Source organism: Triturus cristatus, chromosome 3_2 (assembly GCF_964204655.1).
Source record: "Triturus cristatus chromosome 3_2, aTriCri1.1, whole genome shotgun sequence".
NCBI lineage: Eukaryota > Metazoa > Chordata > Amphibia > Caudata > Salamandridae > Triturus > Triturus cristatus.
In genome coordinates this window covers 145,524,622-145,547,229 of record NC_140584.1, presented here as the reverse complement: position 1 = coordinate 145,547,229, position 22,608 = coordinate 145,524,622, and the positions used below count along the sequence as shown (strand labels likewise).

The 22,608-nt window shown below is 47.7% G+C and overlaps 1 protein-coding gene across 5 annotated transcripts in view; it reads left to right on the top strand.

Annotated features, from left to right (window-relative positions):
* The window catches only part of ZW10 (zw10 kinetochore protein), a 142,978-nt gene that overhangs the window by 5,734 nt on the left and 114,636 nt on the right, over positions 1 to 22,608 (top strand). For all 5 annotated transcript variants that reach the window (XM_085647363.1, XM_085647362.1, XM_085647361.1 and 2 more), the window contains exon 2: positions 1,031 to 1,165. In XM_085647363.1, coding sequence (XP_085503489.1) covers positions 1,031 to 1,165 — 135 coding nt within the window. The remainder of the gene's footprint in view (positions 1 to 1,030; positions 1,166 to 22,608) is intronic.

Genomic DNA, 22,608 nt, shown 5'->3' with positions numbered 1-22,608 from the left:
ATTCTTTGACACTGACTGCTAATACATCCCCAAAAAAGAAGTCTCCAAACCTGTTTTATACAGAATCGTTTTAACGATTAATCTCCTTCCCTGAAACATTTATAACTGTTTGCTACTTGCCTAAGACTGCAGGGCCCATCTTGGCTATAACCTACAGCATGTGCCTTCAAGAACTTTGCTATCATATTCCTTCCATTTAATACCACTTACAGTTCACTGCCAAAGTTTATGTAAATGTGTTCTGGCCACTTGCCACAGTGTTCTGAGAATACTAGTGCTGTGAGGCCAGTGTTGGGTTCGCTGTATATTAAAACCTAAATAATGGTGCAGCAAAGACATTGGCAAATTAGCTCAAGCACCAAAATGACATTGAAAAGGAGAGGAAAGTTGTTGGAGATGGAAGAAGCAGAATCACATTGATGTAGGATGTGGACTGTTGACACCACCAGTCACCGGTACAGTGAAATGAAGACTGTGGACGAGGAGTAAGGCAAAAAGGGTGACCTTAGGGCTAGAAGGGACCTCAAGCAAGTGATGAATCAGATGAAAGGGGAGCTCATAAGATTGAACCAACCATACCTTCAACAGTGAGCAAGGCTAGTTCCTATGACTTTTGAAAGGATGTGAGAGAAAAGGACCTCCTCAAGATGTCTAGCGCAGCAGTGGATATAAATCTGGGGATATAGAGGAGGCCAGAGAGTGTTTCAAAATTGTGCAAGAGTGGTGAAGTAGAGCCTGAAAATGACATGGGGAACAATAGGACATGCAGTTTGTGAAAGGAAGTAAAGTTTAGGACTAGTAGAACCAAAAGGTTAGCATAGGGAGCAGATAAGGACCATGGGACCATGAACTTTGAGTAAGGTAATCCGAGTAGGAAGTTTGGCAACTTCGTCATTTTTGAGATGGGATTGGCAACGTCCTCAATTGGGAACGAAGATTATTGGAGGTATAGAGTGGCAGGTTTATGCAAAATATGTTACACCCTCATTGAAATAAACATAACGGGACATTTTTCTTTTGTTTTTATTAGGGAGAAGTATCCGAATTTATCACTAACAAATACGATGAGTTTCTACCCAGCATGCAGAGCACTGAGGATTTGGTATTTCAAGTTGATGGCTTGTCCACTGATGTAGACAAGCTAAAATCACGAATTGAGAACGAGGTATGATATTGCGCATTATAGACTTGTGGGATGTAGTGTCTCCTTGATTTTGGTAGACGAGGTTAATTTAAAATACATATTAAGTCTTGGACTAAATAGTTGTGGTGTTCTGGTGACCTGTATGGCTGAAGCATGAGTTGCGTGTTTATGATTAGTGTCAACTGAATGACAGTGAGTGGAATGATTGCTTCTGAAATGTGCAGTGATTTGCATGACATGTTTGAAACTCCCTAGGATCAGCCATACTTCTGAGGCCACATATTGCATACATTTGAGTTAATAGAAACACCTGTTGTTTATCACACTTAGAAATTACAGAAGTGCAATATAAAACACTATATATGTAAACAAGTTATTATCATCTTCCTGTGTTTGTCTAGCTAGAATGCAGCTGCGGAGCACGTTTGGAGTTCGATGGGTTGTCTGCTTAGCAGTGGGAGCTGTATGCTATGTTTGGGTTTCTTTTTATGTTGGAATATAACATATTAATGCAATGAAGTTCATTTAGAGTTTAGAATGAGGGCCGTAGAAGAATCTGATGTAGTCAGTTGCTGTTGGGAGTCTGACCTGTCAGGCCGCTTGATGACTGCAGGAAACCAATTTAAACAAGCATTGGCATAGCCAATAGGTCTCGCCTCTGGGACCTTATAAGTGTTTATTTATCCATCGCAATATCCTTCGGGCAACAACATCAACAGTTGCATGGCTAAACACTTATAAGGTCCCAAAGGCGAGACCTATTGGCTATGCCAATGCTTGTTTTAAGGAGTTGCTGCAGGCCATCGAATTTGAGAGTGCAGCCTGGAATTCACATTGGAAAGTGCAGAAAGAAAGGAACAAACATCAGCGCACAGTGGTAAAGCTTACGTGCGCTCCACTCCGTCACTTCTGAAGCTGTACAAAGCAGGGCAGAGCTGCATGGCATCACCTAGTGACAGGCAAGCATTGCCGGGAGAAGTTTCCGGATCCAGCCTGGCACCGGGAAAAGTATTCTTATGTGAGAAATTTGCAGTTTCAAGTATCCATCAGAAACAGTGGCAAATGGAAAACGTTGGGAAGAGAAAAAAACTGTTAAGAGAAAGATAAAGGGCTAAAAGGGGTGTGTTGGTGGATACAAAATAAATATTGTGGAATCCAGACTATGTTGCTTATCATTCACTAACCCTAACATTCGGCAGCTCAGGAAGCAGGATTCTGAGAACAGCTTTGGGCACCAGGACTGATTATTTTACAAATTAACCTCTGCTAAAGGTGCTTCACCATACAGCCTGTAACTAATCATTTGTAAAACTCTTCCTAATTCACACACCTTTAGAGAAAGGAATAACAGAATAGGTAGATAATATGGTCTAATAGAAGGAGAAAAAAAGTCTGAAAGCTGAACTTCGATTCGTAGATTTGTCTGAGGAAATAACGTACAATTAACCTGACTCACTAAATGTGCAGCTTCGCACGGTCCTAGGTGCTTGAGGGACAAAGGCATAAGGAATAGGCAATCAATCCTATGTCCAGGCAAATTCTGCCTGCCAGGGGTTGCTGTCAACTTGTTGCTCATATATAAATATTTTAAAGGGTAAGAAACTTTCATCTAAGCCCACTCCCATGGGTGGATAGCCAATCCTGAATCAGTAATCAACAGCAGCTGGCTCTTCCTTCAAAGCTCACTGGGCTTCCAGAAACTTGGATGGTAAAAAGGAAAGCAAGTCTTGCATTCTCTATGAGGCATGATCAGAAAATACGAGGGTTAGCAGCATACTTAGATCAGCAGCACTGTAGATGCAGGCCGGGTGAAGAGGCAGACCAATCGGTGATCTCACTAGTGAGAGAGCAAATGTTGAGGCAGTTGTCACACTTAAAGCTAAGGGTGCCTCAAGCACTGTGGCAGCAGCTGAGAATACTTCAGTCCTGAGGAGCATCAGCAGGGCCCTGTCATCATGAAGGTCTGCCGAGAAGAGCTGCTTTTCACGTTCAAAGGATCTTAAAGACCTGCTAGCTAATCCCTGAGAAGGAAGATCAGCCTTCAGCTATGGATTTCTTGCTCCGGTAAGAATGTGTCCAAACCTTTCCAGTGAAGGTGGGCTTCTGTTTGCAAACAGGCCACCCAATGTGCTAACTACCAGCACACTGTGACGAGCACCTCCCAAAAAACACACAATGTGGTGCTGTAGTATCCTCTTAGCAAACACAGTTATAAAACAAGGAGTATTTTGGTAAGCAACCAATAATGCTAAAACCAAGACGATCTAGGTTAATGCTGTGTTAGCTGCTGAAGAAGAAGCATGGACATGTGGATTTAGGACTAACCGGGGACCGGGTTTTCACAAGTATCAGAATATACAAGGCTGATGATGAAAGAAGATGCCAGAGCGTCTTCATGACACAGACCTTTCAAGAATAACACACAGTGCACACAGGGACTTTTTCACTGGCCAGAGATCTTAAAGAGCAATATAAGAACCTGATTAACGTATTCATAAACGAGTACAGATTTGGATGTGAGCACAGTTTTCTGGTAATTCCAAGCGGTGATAAAACAAACCAACACTAGGAGAACATGACAATGTACCACAGCACACTGCATTCAAATCAAAACACAACTCGCAATCCTAAAGCAAAAGCCTTGCTGCACAGCAAAAGAAGCCATATCGCACTCGCTCCTGAAACCTGTTTCCTGCGAGTGTAGTAAACTAACGTAATAAAAAACAAGAATTAAAGCCCTGTTTTAAAGTCGGAGGAAGCTGCCACGTGCCTTTCTGTTACCAACGCGGTACCCGCTTCATGGCCTCTGCACTTCATGAAACATGAAGCGCGGTGCCCTGAAGCGGACGCTGTGTTGATAAAAGGCAGGCGGCCGCACACGAATCCACAGAAGTGGCAGTTGTAAAGAAAAACAAGCATTGGCTGTGAAAGTGAAACCACCACGCAAATAAACAAGCCGAGGTGACAAGAAGGGCTGGGCGAGAAGGGAGAGGGGGATGCCAGCATCAAAGGAGCCTGAAGCTGACAAAAAGGGAGGGGGAGAAGGGAGGAGGGAGTGCGAGCAGCAGCTGTGCACGTGCACGTCATCGTGCACTCAAGCTTTAGGCCTGCCAAATCATGTGGGTAGCACTTTTGAAAGCCCACTTACAAAATATCTCAAAGAGACAGCTTGCGCTGTCTCAGCGAGACCTAAAAAATCACTACTCTCATAGCTATTTGGATTTTACTTCAGGAAACAGAGGGTGGAATTTGCCTTCAACCTCCGTTTCTGACCGATGGAGCACTCCTCATTGTATATGAACCTTATGGAAAATGCTCGTATGATCGATTCCAGATAAAAAGTTAAAGTCAAGATATTGGAAAACAGTTATTTAAACTTGTTTCCTTGCCATCTTTTAACCCAGTCCAAGCGCTATTTACTTATTACGTTTCCTGCCATTGTCAGTGGTTTCAATTTGAAAGAGAAGAACGTTACGGTGGAAGAGGTGTGGCGCAGCGGCCAGGGTGCCTGACTCTGGACTACAGGGTTCACGGTTCGATCCCTGGTGCCGCGCAGGTTAGCCCAGCACCATGTGACTCTGGGCAATAGCTTGCTTAATCTTCCCGAGGGCCCACAGCTCCGAGACACAACTTCAGAGGTAGCTGTGCGCTTTACAAATACTGGTATTTCATTTCAATTCATGCAGCATCGGCATCATCCCCCAGCTGTGAAGATACTGGAACAGTCTGATGCAGCAGATAGATCACGTCTTGACTGGAAGGCAAGCACGCTTAATAGTGATGATGGACTTCCTGGTTGCGTACTATGCAGCATTAACCAATGCAGGGAGGCCATCTTAAATGTACAGGGAGATAAGTGTTCGCTCATAGGAGATACTATTCCTGTCACGAGGAGGACCATAGGGAAAAAATATCTCTAAGGAAATACTGTTATGCTTTAGGGCATGGGTACTCACAAACTTTCTCTCGGGGGCCAAATTTACAGTGTGGTTTGTGGCCGAGGGCCGTACCGGTGGGGGCGATGCTAAAGCAAAAAAAATTGTGACCATGAGGTTGAACACAGGTCCCTGCAGCAGACGCCTTCGTCCACTGAACCACCAGACCCGGCATACACACATCTCCCCCTCCCTCACCCTCTCCCTTCCTCTCTCTCTCTCTCCCTGTCTCTCCCTCCCTCTCTCCCTCCCTGTCTTCCTCCCTCCTGCCTCTGTCTCCCTCCTCCCTCTGTCTCCCTCCTCCCTCTGTCTCCCTCCTCCCTCTGTCTCCCTCCTCCCTCTGTCTCCCTCCTCCCTCTGTCTCCCTCCTCCCTCTGTCTCCCTCCTCCCTCTGTCTCCCTCCTCCCTCTGTCTCCCTCCTCCCTCTGTCGCCGCCCTCCTTCTGTCGCCGCCCTCCCTCTGTCGCCGCCCTCCCTCTGTCTCCCCCAGACTGTGCCTCTGTCTCCCTCTCTCTGTCACCCTCTGTCAACCTCTGTTTCCCTTCCTCTCTCCCCCAGACTGTGCCTCTGTCTCCCTCTCTCTGTCACCCTGTGTCAACCTCTGTCTCCCTTCCTCTCCCTCTGTGCCCCTCCCTCTCCCTCTGTGCCCCTCCCTCTCCCTCTGTGTCCCTCCCTCTCCCTCTGTGTCCCTCCCTCTCCGTCCCTCCCTCTCCCTCTCCGTCCCTCCCTCTCCCTCTGTCTCCCTCCCCCTCTGTCTCCCTCCCCCTCTGTCTCCCTCCCTCCCCCTCTGTCTCCCTCCCTCCCCCTCTGTCTCCCTCCCTCCCCCTCTGTCTCCCTCCCTCTCCCTCTGTCTCCCTCCCTCTCCCTCTGTCTCCCTCCCTCTCCCTCTGTCTCCCTCCTTCTCCCTCCTTCTCCCTCCCTCTCCCTCCCTCTCCCTTCCTTCCTCCCTCTCCCTCCCTCTCCCTCCCTCTCCCTCCCTCCCTCCCTCCCTCTCCCTCCCTCTCCCTCCCTCTCCCTCCCTCTCCCTCCCTCTCCCTCCCTCTCCCTCCCTCTCCCTCCCTCTGTCTCCCTCTGTCTCCCTCTGTCTCCCTCTGTCTCCCTCTGTCTCCCTCTGTCTCTCTCCCTCTGTCTCCCTCTGTCTCCCTCTGTCTCCCTCTGTCTCCCTCTCTGTCTCCCTCTCTGTCTCCCTCTCTGTCTCCCTCTCCCTCTCCCTCTCCCTCTCCCTCTCCCTCTCCCTCTCCCTCTCCCTCTCCCTCTCCCTCTCCCTCTCCCTCTCCCTCTCCCTCTCCCTCTCCCTCTCCCTCTCCCTCTCCCTCTCCCTCTCCCTCTCCCTCTCCCTCTCCCTCTCCCTCTCCCTCTCCCTCTCCCTCTCCCTCTCCCTCTCCCTCTCTCTGTCTCCCCCTCCCTCTCCCTCCCTCCCTCTCCCTCCCTCCCTCTCCCTCCCTCTCCCTCCCTCTCCCTCCCTCTCCCTCCCTCTCCCTCCCTCTCCCTCCCTCTCCCTCCCTCTCCCTCCCTCTCCCTCCCCCTCTCTCCCTCTCCCTCTCCCTCTCCCTCTCCCTCTCCCTCTCCCTCTCCCTCTCCCTCTCCCTCTCCCTCTCCCTCTCCCTCTCCCTCTCCCTCTCCCTCTCCCTCTCCCTCTCCCTCTCCCTCTCCCCGTCATCTTACCCCGTGTGTGTGTCATCCCTCAGCCCGGGCTGAGACAGTTTCTTAGCGCGCACACAGCCGCACCGAGTACTTCACAGGTCTGTAAAAGACCATTTACATATTAATAAAGCTTCATTGTATTTCTTAGGCCCTTGCATCTCCACTTAGACAATCACTGGAATCCCCCGGCCCCCTCAGAGCAGAGTCTCAGAGTCCCGGCTGCTGCACCCGGCAGTCTTTGCTAACACTATTTAACCCCTTCAGCGCGGCACGGGCGGGGCCATGACGGAGCGATTCCGTCATGCGCACAGCGCAACCGACGCGCATGACGGAACCGCTCCGTCATGCGCATCGAAGGGGTGAATTATTTTTTTTTTAAAACACAGGTAGGATATCTGCAAGGTCCGCGGGCCACCAAGGAAGGCTTGCCGGGCCGTACTATGAGTAACCGTGATTTAGGGTTTTCACCATCTGCAATTCAAGTCCAGCTGCAACGTACATGTACTGTGGAAAAAAGGCCTTTTTGAATTACCACAGGATCCTACTTTGCTTAATAGATTGATACTACCTAAGTAAATAAACACTAATTATTTTAGTTGTTTGTCTTAACTTATTTTAGGTTTTTGTTTTGAATTTTTATATTAATTATTTCAGTTCAATATTTTACCATCACATGCATAAGTAAATGGTTGAAACGAGTTGGGGATAAAAAATTCCTAGTGGAATAGTTAACTGGAATGAAGAATAGTGCAGCTGATTGACTATCAAGGTCACCCTTGGTCACCCTTTGAGTGAAATGCAGGAAGTATTAGGAGCATCACCAGTTATGGAGGTGAAAAAGAATGCGTTAGAGAAGACTGAATGATTTGAGGCATTGGTTCTTAAACGTTTGACTTCTGTAGACCCCCTCCTAATAATTACTGAAACATACAGACCCCACTAAAGCATTATTGGAATCTTGGGACCCTATTGAGTCATTGCTGGAAGCTGGGGGCACCAATCCAAACAATCTCAATGATTTGAACTGCATAACAATAAACACAAATACAGAAATAGGCCTCCATCAAACAAATATACAAATGATGAAGTATATTATTTAATTCAAAACAAATCTAAACAAAATCAACATTTTAATTTAAATGGGAAGTGTGTAACTTTTCTAAATTAAATTTAGGTCAGTCGTTGTCCAAACTATATTGTCTTTTATGCTCTTGCACTGCTCCAGTGGATCAATCTAAGGGCACCAACTTAATTATTAACCTCTAATTTCATATTCATTCACATTTACAGAGAGAGTTTTAACATTTTCAACTGGCATTTTGCTTTTTTATTCAGCACAGTTTATTAATCACCTAATACAATTTAATTTTCTAAGCTGTCGCAAACTCTCGGAGTAGACATTGCGGACCCCCAAGAGTCCCTGGCCCATGGTGTAAGAACTGCTGTCTGGCAGTGAAGTAGTACGGCGTTTTAAATTAAATCAATCCGTATATAGTCCAGGGTTGTCCTGCACTGGGATCTTTGAGAGATAAAGTGAAAGCTTATTAGGTAGTGCAGGATGAATTTAGTATATTTGAAGGAGGTATTTTCAGGGGCCAATGTTGAGAGTCTTTGGATCAAATTGATGAATTTAGCACAAGGGACATTTGAGTCATCATCAGACGAAAGTGCGAGTCAGAGAGTTGTACACATAGCTGTAAGAAATTGGAGTATAATGTGGGGTGGGTTACTGCACCCCTTATGAAGTAATAAGACTTCTTTTCATGGTGAACGCCAAAAGTTGCTATGATAACCTGAGCTCAATTCCCTGGTACCTGTGGCACAGAGTAGTCAGGCTTCATCTAGGACAAAGTGTAAATTATTTATGCAGTACCAAAACAGTAATAGTCAAAACACCAGACAATAAAAATTCCAAACTGTTAGATCTGGGGGTCTCTAGTTGGCAGAGGTAAGCACCTTAGACCAAATAGGGACCCTTGCTTCTAGTCAGGGTACAGGGACACACCCGGTAGATAACCCCTGCTCACCATCTAGGTAGCTTGGCTCGAGCAGACAGGCTTATCCCCAAGGCAATGTGTAACGTATTTGCAAGTAACCACCACAATGACCCCCCTGGTACACCACAAACGTAGACCACACAGGTGCGTATATTAAAAATATAGTTTTATCTAATTTCAGCAGTAAAAATCAATTTATCATAGCGATGCACAGTAATCGGTTTCTTGGGTTTGTTAGGATCATGAAAAGGATAGTCTTAGTCTCTTGAATGAATTCCACAACGAATATGATCGCAGGCTCTGAGTTCTTAAAACACGTTACTCCGTGGTGCCCTTGCGCTTGCGACTGTGGCGCTCCTCTCCAGCTGTTCCTACGATGGGAACCAGATGATTAGACCTTACGCGGCAGTCCCCGAGCCCCCACGCTACGCGGGCTGTTCGGGACTTGCTTAGCCGGGTTCCCTCTCCCTCTACAGACTCACCAGTATGGGGCCCGGGGCGCGAGGACTCGGCACGTTGGAAGGTTTCTTCGGTGCAGGGCTCCTGCAACTCGCTAGCGCTGGCCAATCCGGTCGCGGCTCGTTCGTCGAGCCCCCAGTGACGTCGACAGATGTCCCCGGGCAATAACCAATCGCAGCGCAGCTCCTCCGGCCAAGCCTCCACAAACCACCAATCGGGTCGCGGCCTTCTCGCTTCTTCCTTCGCGGCTTTGCGGAGCGAGTTGGTCGAGACGCCGCCGGGCTTCACAGCGGCTCAGAAGGCACCCACGATCTTTTAGGCTGGCAGGAATGCACGTGCCGATGAGCACGCCGATCTCCTCTCCACGGCAGCCGGTTTCAGGCAGGACTCGGTGCGGCGCTCTCAAGCAAAGCGGAGAGCAGCCAGCGCAGTTCACGGGCAGGACACAGTCTTGTAGTTGCGGCAACCTTGATGTCCCTGGGTTGCCAAACAGGAGGCCAGTTCTTCTCAGGCCCTTGGAGATTCAGAGTTTGAAGACACAGCACACAGCAAAGTCTTGTTTGTAGGTCAAGCAGGCAGGGTCACAGCACAGCACACAGCAAAGTCCCTTCTCCTCCTCAGCTTCAGTTGTACAGCAGGATAGGTCAGCCCTTAGAGCACACAGCAAGGCAATCTTCCTTCAGTCCTTCAGCGGTCCGTCTTTCAGCAGAGGTTCCTCTTGATTGTAGAATCTGAAAATCTGTTGTCAGGGGTCTTGTACTTATACCCCTAAAAGTCTTTGAAGTCTTTGTGCAAGTGGGTCTGATCCAGTTCTGGGTGTTGCTGGAGCACTTTGTTTTCCTGGCCTCCCAGCAGGAGGTGGAGCCAGCAGTGGGGCAGGCAGGCACAGCCCTATTCACTCCCAGGTGCTATCTCCTCCCTCCACTCTACTTGCAAATGTCGCCATTCAGCAAAGGGCTGACTCAGCCAACCTCCTGGGGGATCCCCAGCCCCTGTCACTCTCAAGCCAGACAGTCAATCCACAAGCATGCCCAGGCACACAGAAGGGTCAGACAAGAGAACAGCTACTCTCTAAAAAGTACTATTCTCCAACTCAGGATTTAAAAACAACCTCTCCTAAAAGATGTGTTATTAAATGCTGAGCTCAGGGATATCAAACACTCATGTCTTATCTTGTTCCTATGGGAAGATAGGCAGATAGCCATTGGCACCAGCCTCCCCCATGTTAGCCTATGGAGCAAGATAACCTTGCAGCAGTGAACACACAAAATGGCCGCTGTTCACTACCAGAGCATGGTACCTGCACTAGTACATGCTCTACCATTTACATACACTGCACCCTGCCCAGGGGGGTACCTTGGGCCTTCCATAGGGATGACTGATGTGCACAAAAAGGGAAGGGTTAGGCCTAGTCAGTGGGGACACTGACCAGGGCGACATGGCAGTCCGGGGACTGCAGGCGAGACACCATTTTAGGGCTACTCATGTGGGTGGCGCAATCAGCGCTGCAGGCCCACTAGTAGCATTTGTCATCACCAGCCCTGGCACACACAGTGCACTTTACTAGGGACTTCAGGGTGATACAAATATGCCAATCGGGTATATCCAATCAATATGATATTTTACACAGGGAGCACTTACACTCTGGCATTGATTAGCAGTGGCAGAGTGTCCAAAGCATCTAAACCAGCAAAAACGAAATCCAGCACAGCATCAAAAATCCAGGCAGTAGAGGCAAAAGATAGGGGAAAAACCCACGCCAAGGATGTCAGGTCTAACACAAACCAAGTTAGATAAATATAGTAAATTAAATAAGCAAAATACCACCAAAACAGCACAAGGTTTATATGGGGACCGGAGGGATGAATGTTTAAAAAGGTTTATGTTGAAATAGCACCAATAAGGATAAAATGCCAATTCTAGTCTACAGAAGTGGTAGACTGGGACCTAGGTATGATTTGAGACCAAGATGGCGCCCTGGTCAGATACCATAAGTGGATTGGTCCCAAAGCAGAATTGGGCTAAGTTGTTTTTTGGGAGGTGCTGAAAACCTAGACTGGGACAAAGCTGAAATTCAATCCGATGTTGTGGAACTGCCGATTGGATATTTTTCATCCCCCCCTGAAGCTCTAGAGGAAAAATTTTCAAACTTTCTTTCGGTGCTCAAACAACTATAGTAGTACATTTCAAAGAGCCCAAGGACATCAGGGGAGGCACTTGGAGACTCTCTAGGAGCCAGGTAGAGGCCAACAGCAAAGCCTTGTCCAGATTCACTAGCACTTGGTTAGCACTTGGTTAGCTAGGGAATTAAAACATAAAAAGGCCTGTAAATCTTGTTGTGTACCTGTAGCCACACAAGAGGTCAGCCACTTCACCACACTTGGAGTTCACGTCTTTGTCCTAGATACAAGGAGGAGCATGTCAATCCATCAGGGCTTCTCTCTGGTCACGACTGGTGGACTTTCTGATCTTCTGCAGTTCCAGAAGGTGTTCTAGTGATGGTGCCTTGAGATGCCACGTTTATGCCTGACAACAGCTAGTGGGTGGGGTTGGGTGACTCATGAGCACCCCCCAACCAATGGAGTGAACTTTCCTAGGGGCATCCCTACCCACCTTTTCAGCAGTTTCTGAATACCCGACTGCAGAATAAATCACTGTACCCTTCACTCTCAAAACAAAGATGTGGAAACCCTTCCCTACTTAATGCAGAACCTGTGTGCCTACCCAGAGGTGTGGCCATGGTAATGAGCAGTCCTATCTTATGTGGTTACTCAATACCGGTCTTGAAATAGCTTTCTATCCATGGGGTTTGGTGCCAGCCTGCCTATGGGGAAAAAACCTACCAAACATACCAATCAACATCCTCTATATTAAAAACTTAGGAGAGGGAGTTTCTTGTATTACAACATCCATATCACATTGAGCATCTATTTGTCTTCACTCTCTTCTACCCTTCTCTTTTCTCTTATCGACTATGAATCCATAATTCCGGCTTTGACACTTTCAGCCTTCATCAGGATAGCGGACGATTCTGTATGTATTTGTTACATCATCGTACATAGAGCTATCTGCAATATTTAAACATATTTTATTATCAAAAGTATTATCAATTCAGCAACATTTAATGATCCAATTCGGGGCCCTCCAACAATCTACAATATCAATGTTAATATACCACTCATTTGTGCATTGCACTATCTATGTGCAATAGATCAATTGGTGTATGTAGTGGGCTTTTTCCATATTAGCACACACATATTTTCCACTCTCTTGTAACTTAAACTACTTGGGACAATTATTCTACATATTTTTACCACTGTACTCTGGTATTTTTTTTTATCCAAATGTGACAAAAAGTATTGGTCATTGTTCATAATTCAAACCCCTACAATCAGCAATGTTTGAGTTTGGCTCACTTATCTTCGATACTGTTACTCAGTTCAGAACCTATTTCTAAGATGTATTTCTTTTCTGCCTTTGCTAATCTAATTTCATTATAGTGCTGCCTTTGATACTACCCATTGGTGTTTAAATTCAATGCCGATTTCACATTTTCAATTTCCTTTCTGCATTTTTATTCACCTTCTTCGTATTTAATTCTGGGTTCATCTCTGATATTACCATGTGGCTTTTTAATTTAATGCCTAATATCATAATAACAGGGTTTCTTATGCTTTCTTGTCTCCGAGGGTTAAAAATAGGGGACATCTTTAGCTTTTTTATTTTTTTTAAGTATGGAGACCTCGTGTTTGTGTCCATGTTTCCCACCTTTTTATTAAACTACTCCCAGGTTGTTCCAGTTTTTTTTATTCTATCACACTCTTCAATGGAAATGGGTGTCTCAGTGTCATGATGACGTTTGTTTTTGTTATTTAATGAACACTTAACATTAAAAAAAATGTTAGTATAACACATCTATCTTGAGATTGTTATTCTCACACCCCTCTGCGTGTGTGTGTGTCTCACACCTTTTTAGCTACTCACAGTACACTTCCAGTTGTAATTCTGTTGATTCTTGCAGTGGCTCAATTTGTCCCTTGGTCACGAGATAGAATTTTCCCTTTATTTAGTTATCTCTACAGTTTGAAAAATAGAGTGGTTTTATTGAGTTCATCTGTAATTTATATGTGTAAGGGCCTGTAAACTTCACAGCTCTATCTGTATATCTCACCATTTTCGCTTCTCCGGATTTGTTGACATTCTTCTTCTATCGAACCCCATAAATAAATTGGCTTTGAGCCACATTTACAACTTCAGTTTTTCAAAAGCCAGTAATCTCTCCAACTCTGTATGGGGCAGACGGGGAAACCTATTGCGCTTATGCCACTTCCTGATGCCGATTTTCTCTGGGACAACTTAGCTTTTTTGTGGAGTAAGCCACATGTTGATAAAACAACGGTACTCAATTTTTTATATAGTGGACATATGTTGGGCTTTTTATTGTATGAAGCTTAAGGAATAATCAGTTACCCAGGGCTAAATATTTCACCTTTATTCATACACCCAGCGTACAGAGAAAGAAGTATTTTAGAAGAGCATTTTTCTCTCAGTAATCATTTAATAGAATTGTATGGTTGAATTTGTAATATTTCTTTTTAGGAACTGTAACCTGTATGTATGTTAAATTAATGCCAAAGCCACCCAGTCTTTTTTTTTCTTCTTCATTCAAAACCCTTCTGAAAGGTTCTGGTTTGCAAGATGTACTTTTGTTCTTTAAAAAATAGTTTGTCTGTGTTTTTGTCATTTTTTCTAGGGTTAGCTTTTACTTTCTCAATTATTAGCCATAATATTTCGTCCTCTGTAAGTTTAATTTCTAAGAAATGTTTAATCGGAAGGGCTGTCTCTCTCTTTTGTCTAATTTCTTAACTATACTGTATTATTCTAGTTCTTATTTCTCCTAGTTGTCATGCCTATGTATATGCTTTCACAAGGGCAGAGTATGATGTATATACCTCTGTGGTTCTTCAGTCGGTCAAATCTATCAATGTCCTATTTTTACATTGTGAACTTGAAGATGATCTATCTCTTTTGCAAACCTACATGCACTACAAGTGCCACTTTACAGTTGCCCTTAATTCTAAACAATCCCCACATTTCTGTGATGGCTTCATACTGGGGTTGACCAAGGGTATAGCTATGTACTAGGTGATCTCTGAAATATTTGCCTTTCCAATATGCAAAAAGAGGATTTGGTACATGTGTAATGTTGGTCAAATTCAAAATATCAACCTATTCGGATAAAGGCTGAATGTGTCAGAGAAGAGAATATAGTAGGCTTTAAGAGAAGAGAGTGAAGACCTATGGATGTGCAATGTGATTGAATGCTATGATGATTGAAATACCGTACATTTATTTATTTAATTTATTTGCAGAGTTTTATGTAGCACAAGCATGACCCATCAGGGTATCGGAGCACTGTACATGTAGCAGTCAGGTCATACGTACAAGGAAAATGCATTAAGGAATATGTGTGGTACAAAACAGAAACAAATACGTATACAGTATACCCAAAAGGCCTGACAGATCCAGGATAAAAAGGTGTCCACAAGAAAAGGGTCATTCTGAGTGATTTAGGATCACTGAAGAAGGAATCTATTCACCAGAAGCTCTTCTACTTCTTTTTTGAAGGAGGTAGTGGTGGGGTTTGTCCTAGTTTCAGGCGGCAGTGCATTCCACTGTCTTGGAGCTAGAACGGAGAAGGAACTGTTGTAACTTTTCTTTTTGCTGAACTTCTGTGGTTTGAGCAATAGGGAGTTACAGCTTCTTGAGGTGCGAGTGTGGCCAGGTAGACCGGGGTTTTGTGGTGAAGGGCCTTGTGTGTCATGCAAGCTATCTGAGCTGCATCCTTGCTTCAAATGGGAGCCATTTTAGATGGTTTAGGCCTGGTGTAATGTGATTGAATCTTCTCGATCCTGTAATGAGCCTAGTAGCTAATTTCACTGTGGCCCTTAGTTGTAAACATTGAGTTTACAAAACTCTTCCACATGTTTTTGATGTAGAGCTGATTGGTATGCTTGGTTAGGTTTTTCTACAATTTTTTATATATATATATATATCTCGGAGATCTAGGCACCAGGGAGGGGGGAGCGGCCACTTGGGCAAGGGCCTTTCCTCCCCTCAAATTTAATTGGGTAAATTCAGTCTTTCTGTCCCCCCTGGGGGGCAGATGGGGCAGTAGCCCCCAATCTGCCCTCCTCAGGGGGCAAAAAGCCCACTATATACCAGGGATTTTTTATTCCACTGCAATTAGGGGTGGGGGCTGCCCAAGATGGCCATGAGAATGCCGCTGCAAAATTCCATTCTTTCTGCAGTAGCCCCCAATCTACCTATCCCCCCCCCCCCTCCCGGGGAGCAGAAATCCCACTAGATGCCAGGGACATAATTTTATTGGATGTAGGGGTGGACATGCCAATGCCTCCACCCACCCCCCCCCCCCCCAAAAAAAATTTGCCAGAGCCTTTCTGCCTCCCCCTGGAAGCAGATGGGGTCAATAATCCCTAATCCGTCCCCCGGGGGGGGCAGAGAGCCCACTAGGAACCAGGGATTTTGTTGTTTTACTTCTACTTAAGGGTGGGGGCTGCAGAGAAGGGGTATGCTAATGCCCCCACTGCCTAAAAAGGCTTTCTGCCCCCCCCCCCCAAGGCAATAACCCCTTATCTGCCCCACGGTGGGGGGGTGTAGGGGCAGAAAGCCCATTAGGCTCCAGGTATGTGTTTATGAGCATGCCAGTGAGAAGCCAGAGAAGCCCCATAGGCAAGGGTCGCTTCCTTTTTTAAGGCACTCATTTTGTCTAGAAACAAGGGAGAGTTTGTGTGTGTGTAAACTGGAGTTCGGCTGATTGTCTGCATGTACTGACCTTTGGCTGGCATTTTGCCGGTGGTGTGTGTTGACCTGCACTTGGCTAGGTGTGGGTGGACTTGCGCTAGATGATGGTGTATATAGATTGTCACTTGCCTGGTGGTGGGCGTGGTGTGGCACTTGGCTGGCTGTTTGCATGGAGGGTGCTTGGCTGCAGGGCTGGACAGTCCGTAGCGGGCACCTGTCATTTCCCCGGTGGGCCGGAGGGGTGCGGCTGGTTTTCTGCCTGTGAGGGGTGGTTTTGTCACTGGGGGCCGGTTTTGCACCAGTGCTGCAATATCAGGCCCCAGTAACAAAAGTGGTAGAAGTGCTTTTAAGTAGAACCCACCCCCTCCAGGGGCGGTCGAGCAGCAATCTGCCAGTCCTGGGTGCTGTTCCCTGCTTGGATGGAGGTGTGCAAGGTGGGCGCTTGGCTGGCGATGTGGGTGGTGCTTGGCTGGCAATGTGCGTGGGTGGTGCTTGGCAGGCAGTGTGTATGAATGGTGCTTGGCTGGTGATGGACGAGCCCGGAGCCAAAAACTCAGGTGCCCCCTTGCAAATCTAGGTCGTTTTGTAATAGGTGCTTTTGAAGTCTCCTCAATACGTTTTGGGACCTTGCCTGTCACGGGTTCTTGGTTCACCCACACAAGTGAGGTATCATTTATATTGGGAGACCTGTAGAAACTCTGGGTGGTAGGAAATTTATGTCAGCCCAGTGATCCCACAACTTTCCCACTCAGAAATTTGAGAAGAAAGTAATTTTTTCAGCTAAATTTGAGGTTTGCAAAGGATCCACGCAAGCCATACCTCTCTGGACTCCCCCTGGTGTCTAGTTTTCGGAAATGTGTGGGTGTTGTAGGTTTCCCTAGATGGCCGCCGAGCCTGGGACCAAAAACCCAGGTAACCCCCCCCTTTCATACCAATTTTTCACTGTCTATATTTTCCTAAATGAATTGCTTTATACCCTGTACACAATAAAAAACCATTGCAAGATGCTGCTCAGTTAATGGCTCTTGGTTCGTCGGGTTCTTGGTATACCTACAAGTCCTATATATCCCCACAACCAGAAGGGTCCAACGGATGTAATTGTATATTGCTTTTAAATATCTGTCATACGTAGAAGAAGTTACAGGTAAAAACGTTGGCACAAATGGCTGTTTTTTCCAACTCCTTTTCAATATTTTCAACTTTTAGTTTCTATAAAACAAAACGTGAAAGATTTACACAAATGACCCCTTGCTGAATTCAGAATTGTCTACTTTTCTGAAATGTATAGCTTTCCAGTATCCATTATTGCTTTCATACCCATTTCTACCGCTAACTGGAAGTAGGTTGAAAGCGCAAAAAATAGCAAAAATAGGGGGCGTGGCCTGGCCTCAGCCAAGATGGCCGTGTGAGCAGAGAGCTCCGTTCAGGCCGGGAAGAAAGCCCGGAATATCCTGCATCTAACCGGCAGCTGAACTCCCAAAAGAGCATGCAGCCCCGGGACCAGCTGGGGGCTATTGATTGAAGCCTTCTGCGGGACGTTGTGCCTTGGGGTCGCCGAGCAATGTGATGTCGAGAATGTGGGCCTGAGCATTCGCCGAGGCCTCCGGGCGATTGGGTGGAGCTGTGGCAGCCTGCAGCTACACATCCTGTCGCACGGTTGGAACCGCGGCAAGCACCCGGTGAATGCAGGACCGGGACCTTGAGACACGCAAAGCAACTGAGGCCCTCGCCCGACGAAAGGTTGTGCGACGGGCGGGACGGAAGATCCAGAAGCCGGCTGGGATTCTAATGGTGACGGCGGTTCATCCCGGTAACTGTGGCAGTGAGGCGCTGGAGGGTATCTCCCGCGAAGGTCCAGAAGGTGTGTGGGATATGGTGTGGGAGCCGAAGGACCCCCCAGCGTTGATTTAACTCCCCCGGAGCGGCCTGAACGTTGAGAGTGCTTGTGGCGTGGCCTGTGGCATTCGCCTGTGCCACGATTGTCGGCGGCCTCCGGTGACCAAGGAGTTTTGCGGAGGACTGGAGAGACTGGATCCGCGGTATTGCCGGCACCCAGAGGGGGGAGTGCTGATCGTCTGCATGGGCTAGCCTTCCCCCGTGTTGACTCTGCCAGCGCTTGGAGGAATGTGGTGTGGTACGTCCCGAGGGCAATGTGACTGTCTAACTCGGAGTGGCCCCCGGTGGTGGGACTGTGCCTGAGGGACCGGCCGTCGCCTGATCTGCCGCTGAGTGAGTCTAAATTGTTGGTTGTGGGGCCCGGCCGCAGGGGGTTGCCTGCTCCGAGTGTCACTCCTGTACCGCCCCTGTTGATGAGGTGCAGTGAACCGGCCTTGCACTTGTGAGGGGTCGATATCCAGGGCTGCCCCGGGGGACAAGCGGACACACGTGCCCGGCCAATCTCCCTTGGACCTGGGTGCCGGAGGGTCGCGGGGCGTCGGCAACCCCTACCAGCTTTCAGTTTAACGGGGCGACGACCCGCTTATTATCCGTCCAGACGACAAGACTACACCAGTGGGGCAGAGAGTGGTGGAGAACTCAAAAACACATGAGCTCCACACTGTGTGGAGGAGGGAACAAGAGACACAGGGTTTTAGGAGCTTGCAGCCTCCAACTGGGAATGTTTAACCACAAAAGAGCTGCTCCTAAAGTGATAACCACTATAAGGTTAAAGTTATATTGTGAGTGGGGACATTTCACAAAAAGTAACGGACTGGTCTCACACACCACCTGGTGTCATGCTTCATCATTGACCAGTCCTCACCCTCTAAAACCTTGGTTTGATAGAGGGCGGGCATACACCTGACGACAGGGATGCACTTCTAAACTAAGTGGGGGCCCGTGTATGAGTGAGTGAGATTAAAAATCATTATAGTTATCCTCATTGTGTTTTTTAATGTGAAAGGTAACTATATGATGTTTAAAAGCAGGTGGCGGTATGTGGGGGAATTGGTGTCCCCTAACCGTTGTGTTTAGAGGTCGACATGTTTCTGCCGTCTTGGCTCAGGAGGGTCCAGGGCATTCATCAGGACCTAAATATGTAAATGGGGGCTCCGTTCTTACCAAAAGTGGCAAGAGTGTACCACTGTGAGGGCGTGATCACTGTCACACTCCACAATTGGATGGCTCCTAGATTCAAGCCCTAAAAACCAAAGCTACTGGCCCCATAGGAAGAGGGGAGGGGAAACCCCTGTTTGCCAGAACTGCCTCAAGGAAGTTTCCTGCGTGGATCCTAGGCGACTGCTCCCGTTCCTCCCCGGTGTAGGAGTGGTGGAGAACTGCCAGCGGCCTATCGTACACAGAGACTCCCAGGGCGGTGCTTGTTTTACTATGAAGCCGAAGGAGGCACACCGGTGCAGGAGAACAAATTGGACAAGTACGCTGTCTTGAAATTATCGCCTCTGGACGAGGGGACTGTGGGACTCACCGCTGCCTCGGAGCCATCTTTAAATTTGATCATTGCGGCGATACAGGTGCTGGGCACGACGCTTGAGACCAAAATCGACAAAGCCTCCATTGAGATAAATCTCCTAAGAGCCAATATGAACAAGACATCCGAAAGAGTCAATTTGGCGGAAACGAACATTGTCGGCCTGCAATCCACCACTTGGAGCCTAGAAGAGAAGGTTCAGCAGTTGATTCATCACCACCGTCAGGTAGCCTTAAAGTTGAAGGACAAGGAAGGGAGGGCCCGCCTGAACAACATCTGTTTAGTGGGGATCCCGGAGGGGGCAGAGGGCCCCAGTATGGACTTGTTCCCTGAGGACCTCATACTGAAACACCTGAAGCCAAAACGCCTCTCTGCCCTTTTCACTGTTGAAAGGGCATATAGAATCCCTGTCCCCCCACCGAAACCAGGAGCGCCCCCCAGAACGATCATCGCCCATATACTCAACCACCGGGATCGGCAGCTCGACAGCATGGAGACCTTTCATATGAGAATATGGTGGTGCGGTTCTTCCTGGATTTTACATTAAAGGTACAACAGGAGCGACAAACCTTTGACGTAGTGAAATGAACATTGCGAGACAGGGGTATCAAGTATATGTTCTTCCCGGCAAAGCTCAAAATCATAGCCGGTGGGAAATCTTGGTTCTTAACAACCACGTCAGAGGTACAGGCATGGCTAGATGAGCCACGGTCGCAGACAGACACCAGCGGGAGGATGGAGAGATACCCGCGAGCGTTCCCCAGGCTCCACCAGTGGGCGTGGAGAGGGACAGGCTCTACCGGCACTCTCGCCGATCCAGATCACTGAGCCCAGTGACTTCCGAAGTGCCTGGTTGATGACTTCACCGATGTGTCTGTGTGGATGGGGCTCTTTATATCACGTAACGTATAGTGCGGGGGGGTTTGTTTGCTGCTGCACGCCTTAAGATGCTCCTCTTCATCTTTTGACTCCTTTCAGCTGCTTATCTCCTGAACTTGGGCTGGAACGGGGCCATGTGGAGCTATAGATGGGCGAGGCTCGGCACTTCCCAATTTTGGTTTGCTGTTCAGTGGGTGACAGGCGCTCTGCTAGTTAGGGATGTGGGTAGTTCTAAGCCCACGAAGCAGGGTAGCAGGGAGGGGGTTGGGGATACGATGCAGGGTAGAAAGGGGGTTGGGTTTGTTGGTGGGATTTCTTGCCGGTTGTTGATGTTTTCAATGCTTTCCAATATTTGCAAATGTTGATGGGTCGTGGGAGGCGGGCAGGGAGGCACATGGGAGGGATAAGAGACACTGTACACTTCCCGGATGGCTACACAAACGGCTAAGCGACTCAAGGTATTATCCTGGAATGTGAATGGCCTCGGGGATAGGATTAAGCGAACTATGGTACTTCAATATTTACACAGACATTCCCCAGATATAGTGCTCCTCCAGGAGACTCACTTGAAAGGGAATAACTATCTTGCCCTGAATCGGTTCGGATACACCCCGCTGGCTCATGCAGGGTTTACTTCTGGTTCAAGGGGAACGGCGATCCTGTCCAGAAACTCCCTGCCATTGGTGCCTAATCGCACATGGTGCAATCCTTTGGGTCGCTACGTGGTGCTCAAGGGGATGTGGGAGGGTCTTACCCTGAATATATGCTCAGTGTACATACCACCAAGGATGCACAGGGCGTCTTTCCCCTACCTGAATGAGCTCCTGCTAGATATGCCCATGGGCACTTTGGTTATGGGGGGAGACATGAATGAGACGATGTCGCAGGACCTCGATAGGGACACTCCATCGCACAGAACCCAGGGGACACGACCACTGACTACATTTGCGAATACAATGAGATTAGTGGACCTATGGAGAGCACACAACCCGGATACTCAACACTACACACACATCTCTGCGGCCCATGGCAGCGGCACTCGCTTAGACTATATTTTCACACACACGACCTCGGCTGGCCTATTCAGGGCAAGTTGTCACAGGGCCAGAGGCATATCGGACCACACTCCGGTGGAGGTGTGGCTCTGGAGCCCTGAGAGAGAGTGACAGTCCCTCCATGTCTAGACTCCTATCTATTCAGAGACCGTGAGTTCCAGGACCGGCATCAGGAACGAACGGAGCAATATTTTGCAGAGAATGTCGGGACTGTGCAATCTCAATGTGTACTATGAGAGGCATATAAGACGGTGGCGAGGGATTTCGTGCAAGCAGAAGTAGGGGGTCGGACGCAAAGAAAAACGGGCGCAATGTGACGATCTGGAACGAGAGATATTATTGCTAGAGAAGGGGGGAACCCGGTATCGGTGAATGAGGCAGGCCTCAAACATGTGATTCAGCATAAGCGGAAGGAGCTCAGAGATATTGGAGAGAATTGGGCATGTGCGCATGCAATAGCGACACAGACACGTGTGGATGACCCGGGGGACAACGCTAATAAAGTTATTGCATGGCTAGAAAGGAGGGATAATAGTAGAAATTGGGTCTCAGGCATTCTATCCAGGGAGGGCACGACACAAACTGATGGGGAGGAGATTGTGGAGGCCTTTGCACAATACTATGAAGAGATATACCAGTCACAGACAGGAAGAGGGGAGGGAGATGGTCTTGAGTTTCTCAAAGATCTAAAGCTGCCCACACTTGACCAGGATGAACGAGAGGCAGCGGATTCAGACCTGACGGTGGAGGAAGTTGAGGGGGCCATAAGGGATTTGCAGGCAGGGAAGGCATCGGGCCCCAACGGATTTCCGGCAGAGTCCTTCAAATGTGTGGCGAGGACGGTCGCCCCATACATGTTGGATATGTTCAAAGATGCACAGGTAGCTGGCCAACTGCCGGAAGATCTAAGAATGGCGACCATTGTCGTGATCCCTAAACCGGGCAAGCCGCAGGAGATTTGTAGCTCCTATAGGCCTATCTCCTTAATTAATTTTGAGACTAAAGTGCTTCCTAAGGTATTGGCTAATCGGTTAAGCCCGGTCATCCAATCTCTGATACACCCGGACCAATCTGGCTTAATGCCCCATAGGAGCACTCTGCTTAACCTTCGACACCTTTATGGCGTGATGCACGTGGTATCGCAAAAACAACAGTTGATGGACAGAATGCAGAACAATGGCATACATTCACCCCAGTACAGAGATCTGTGCCTAAATTCATCGTTTTTTTGCGCACCATGCCAT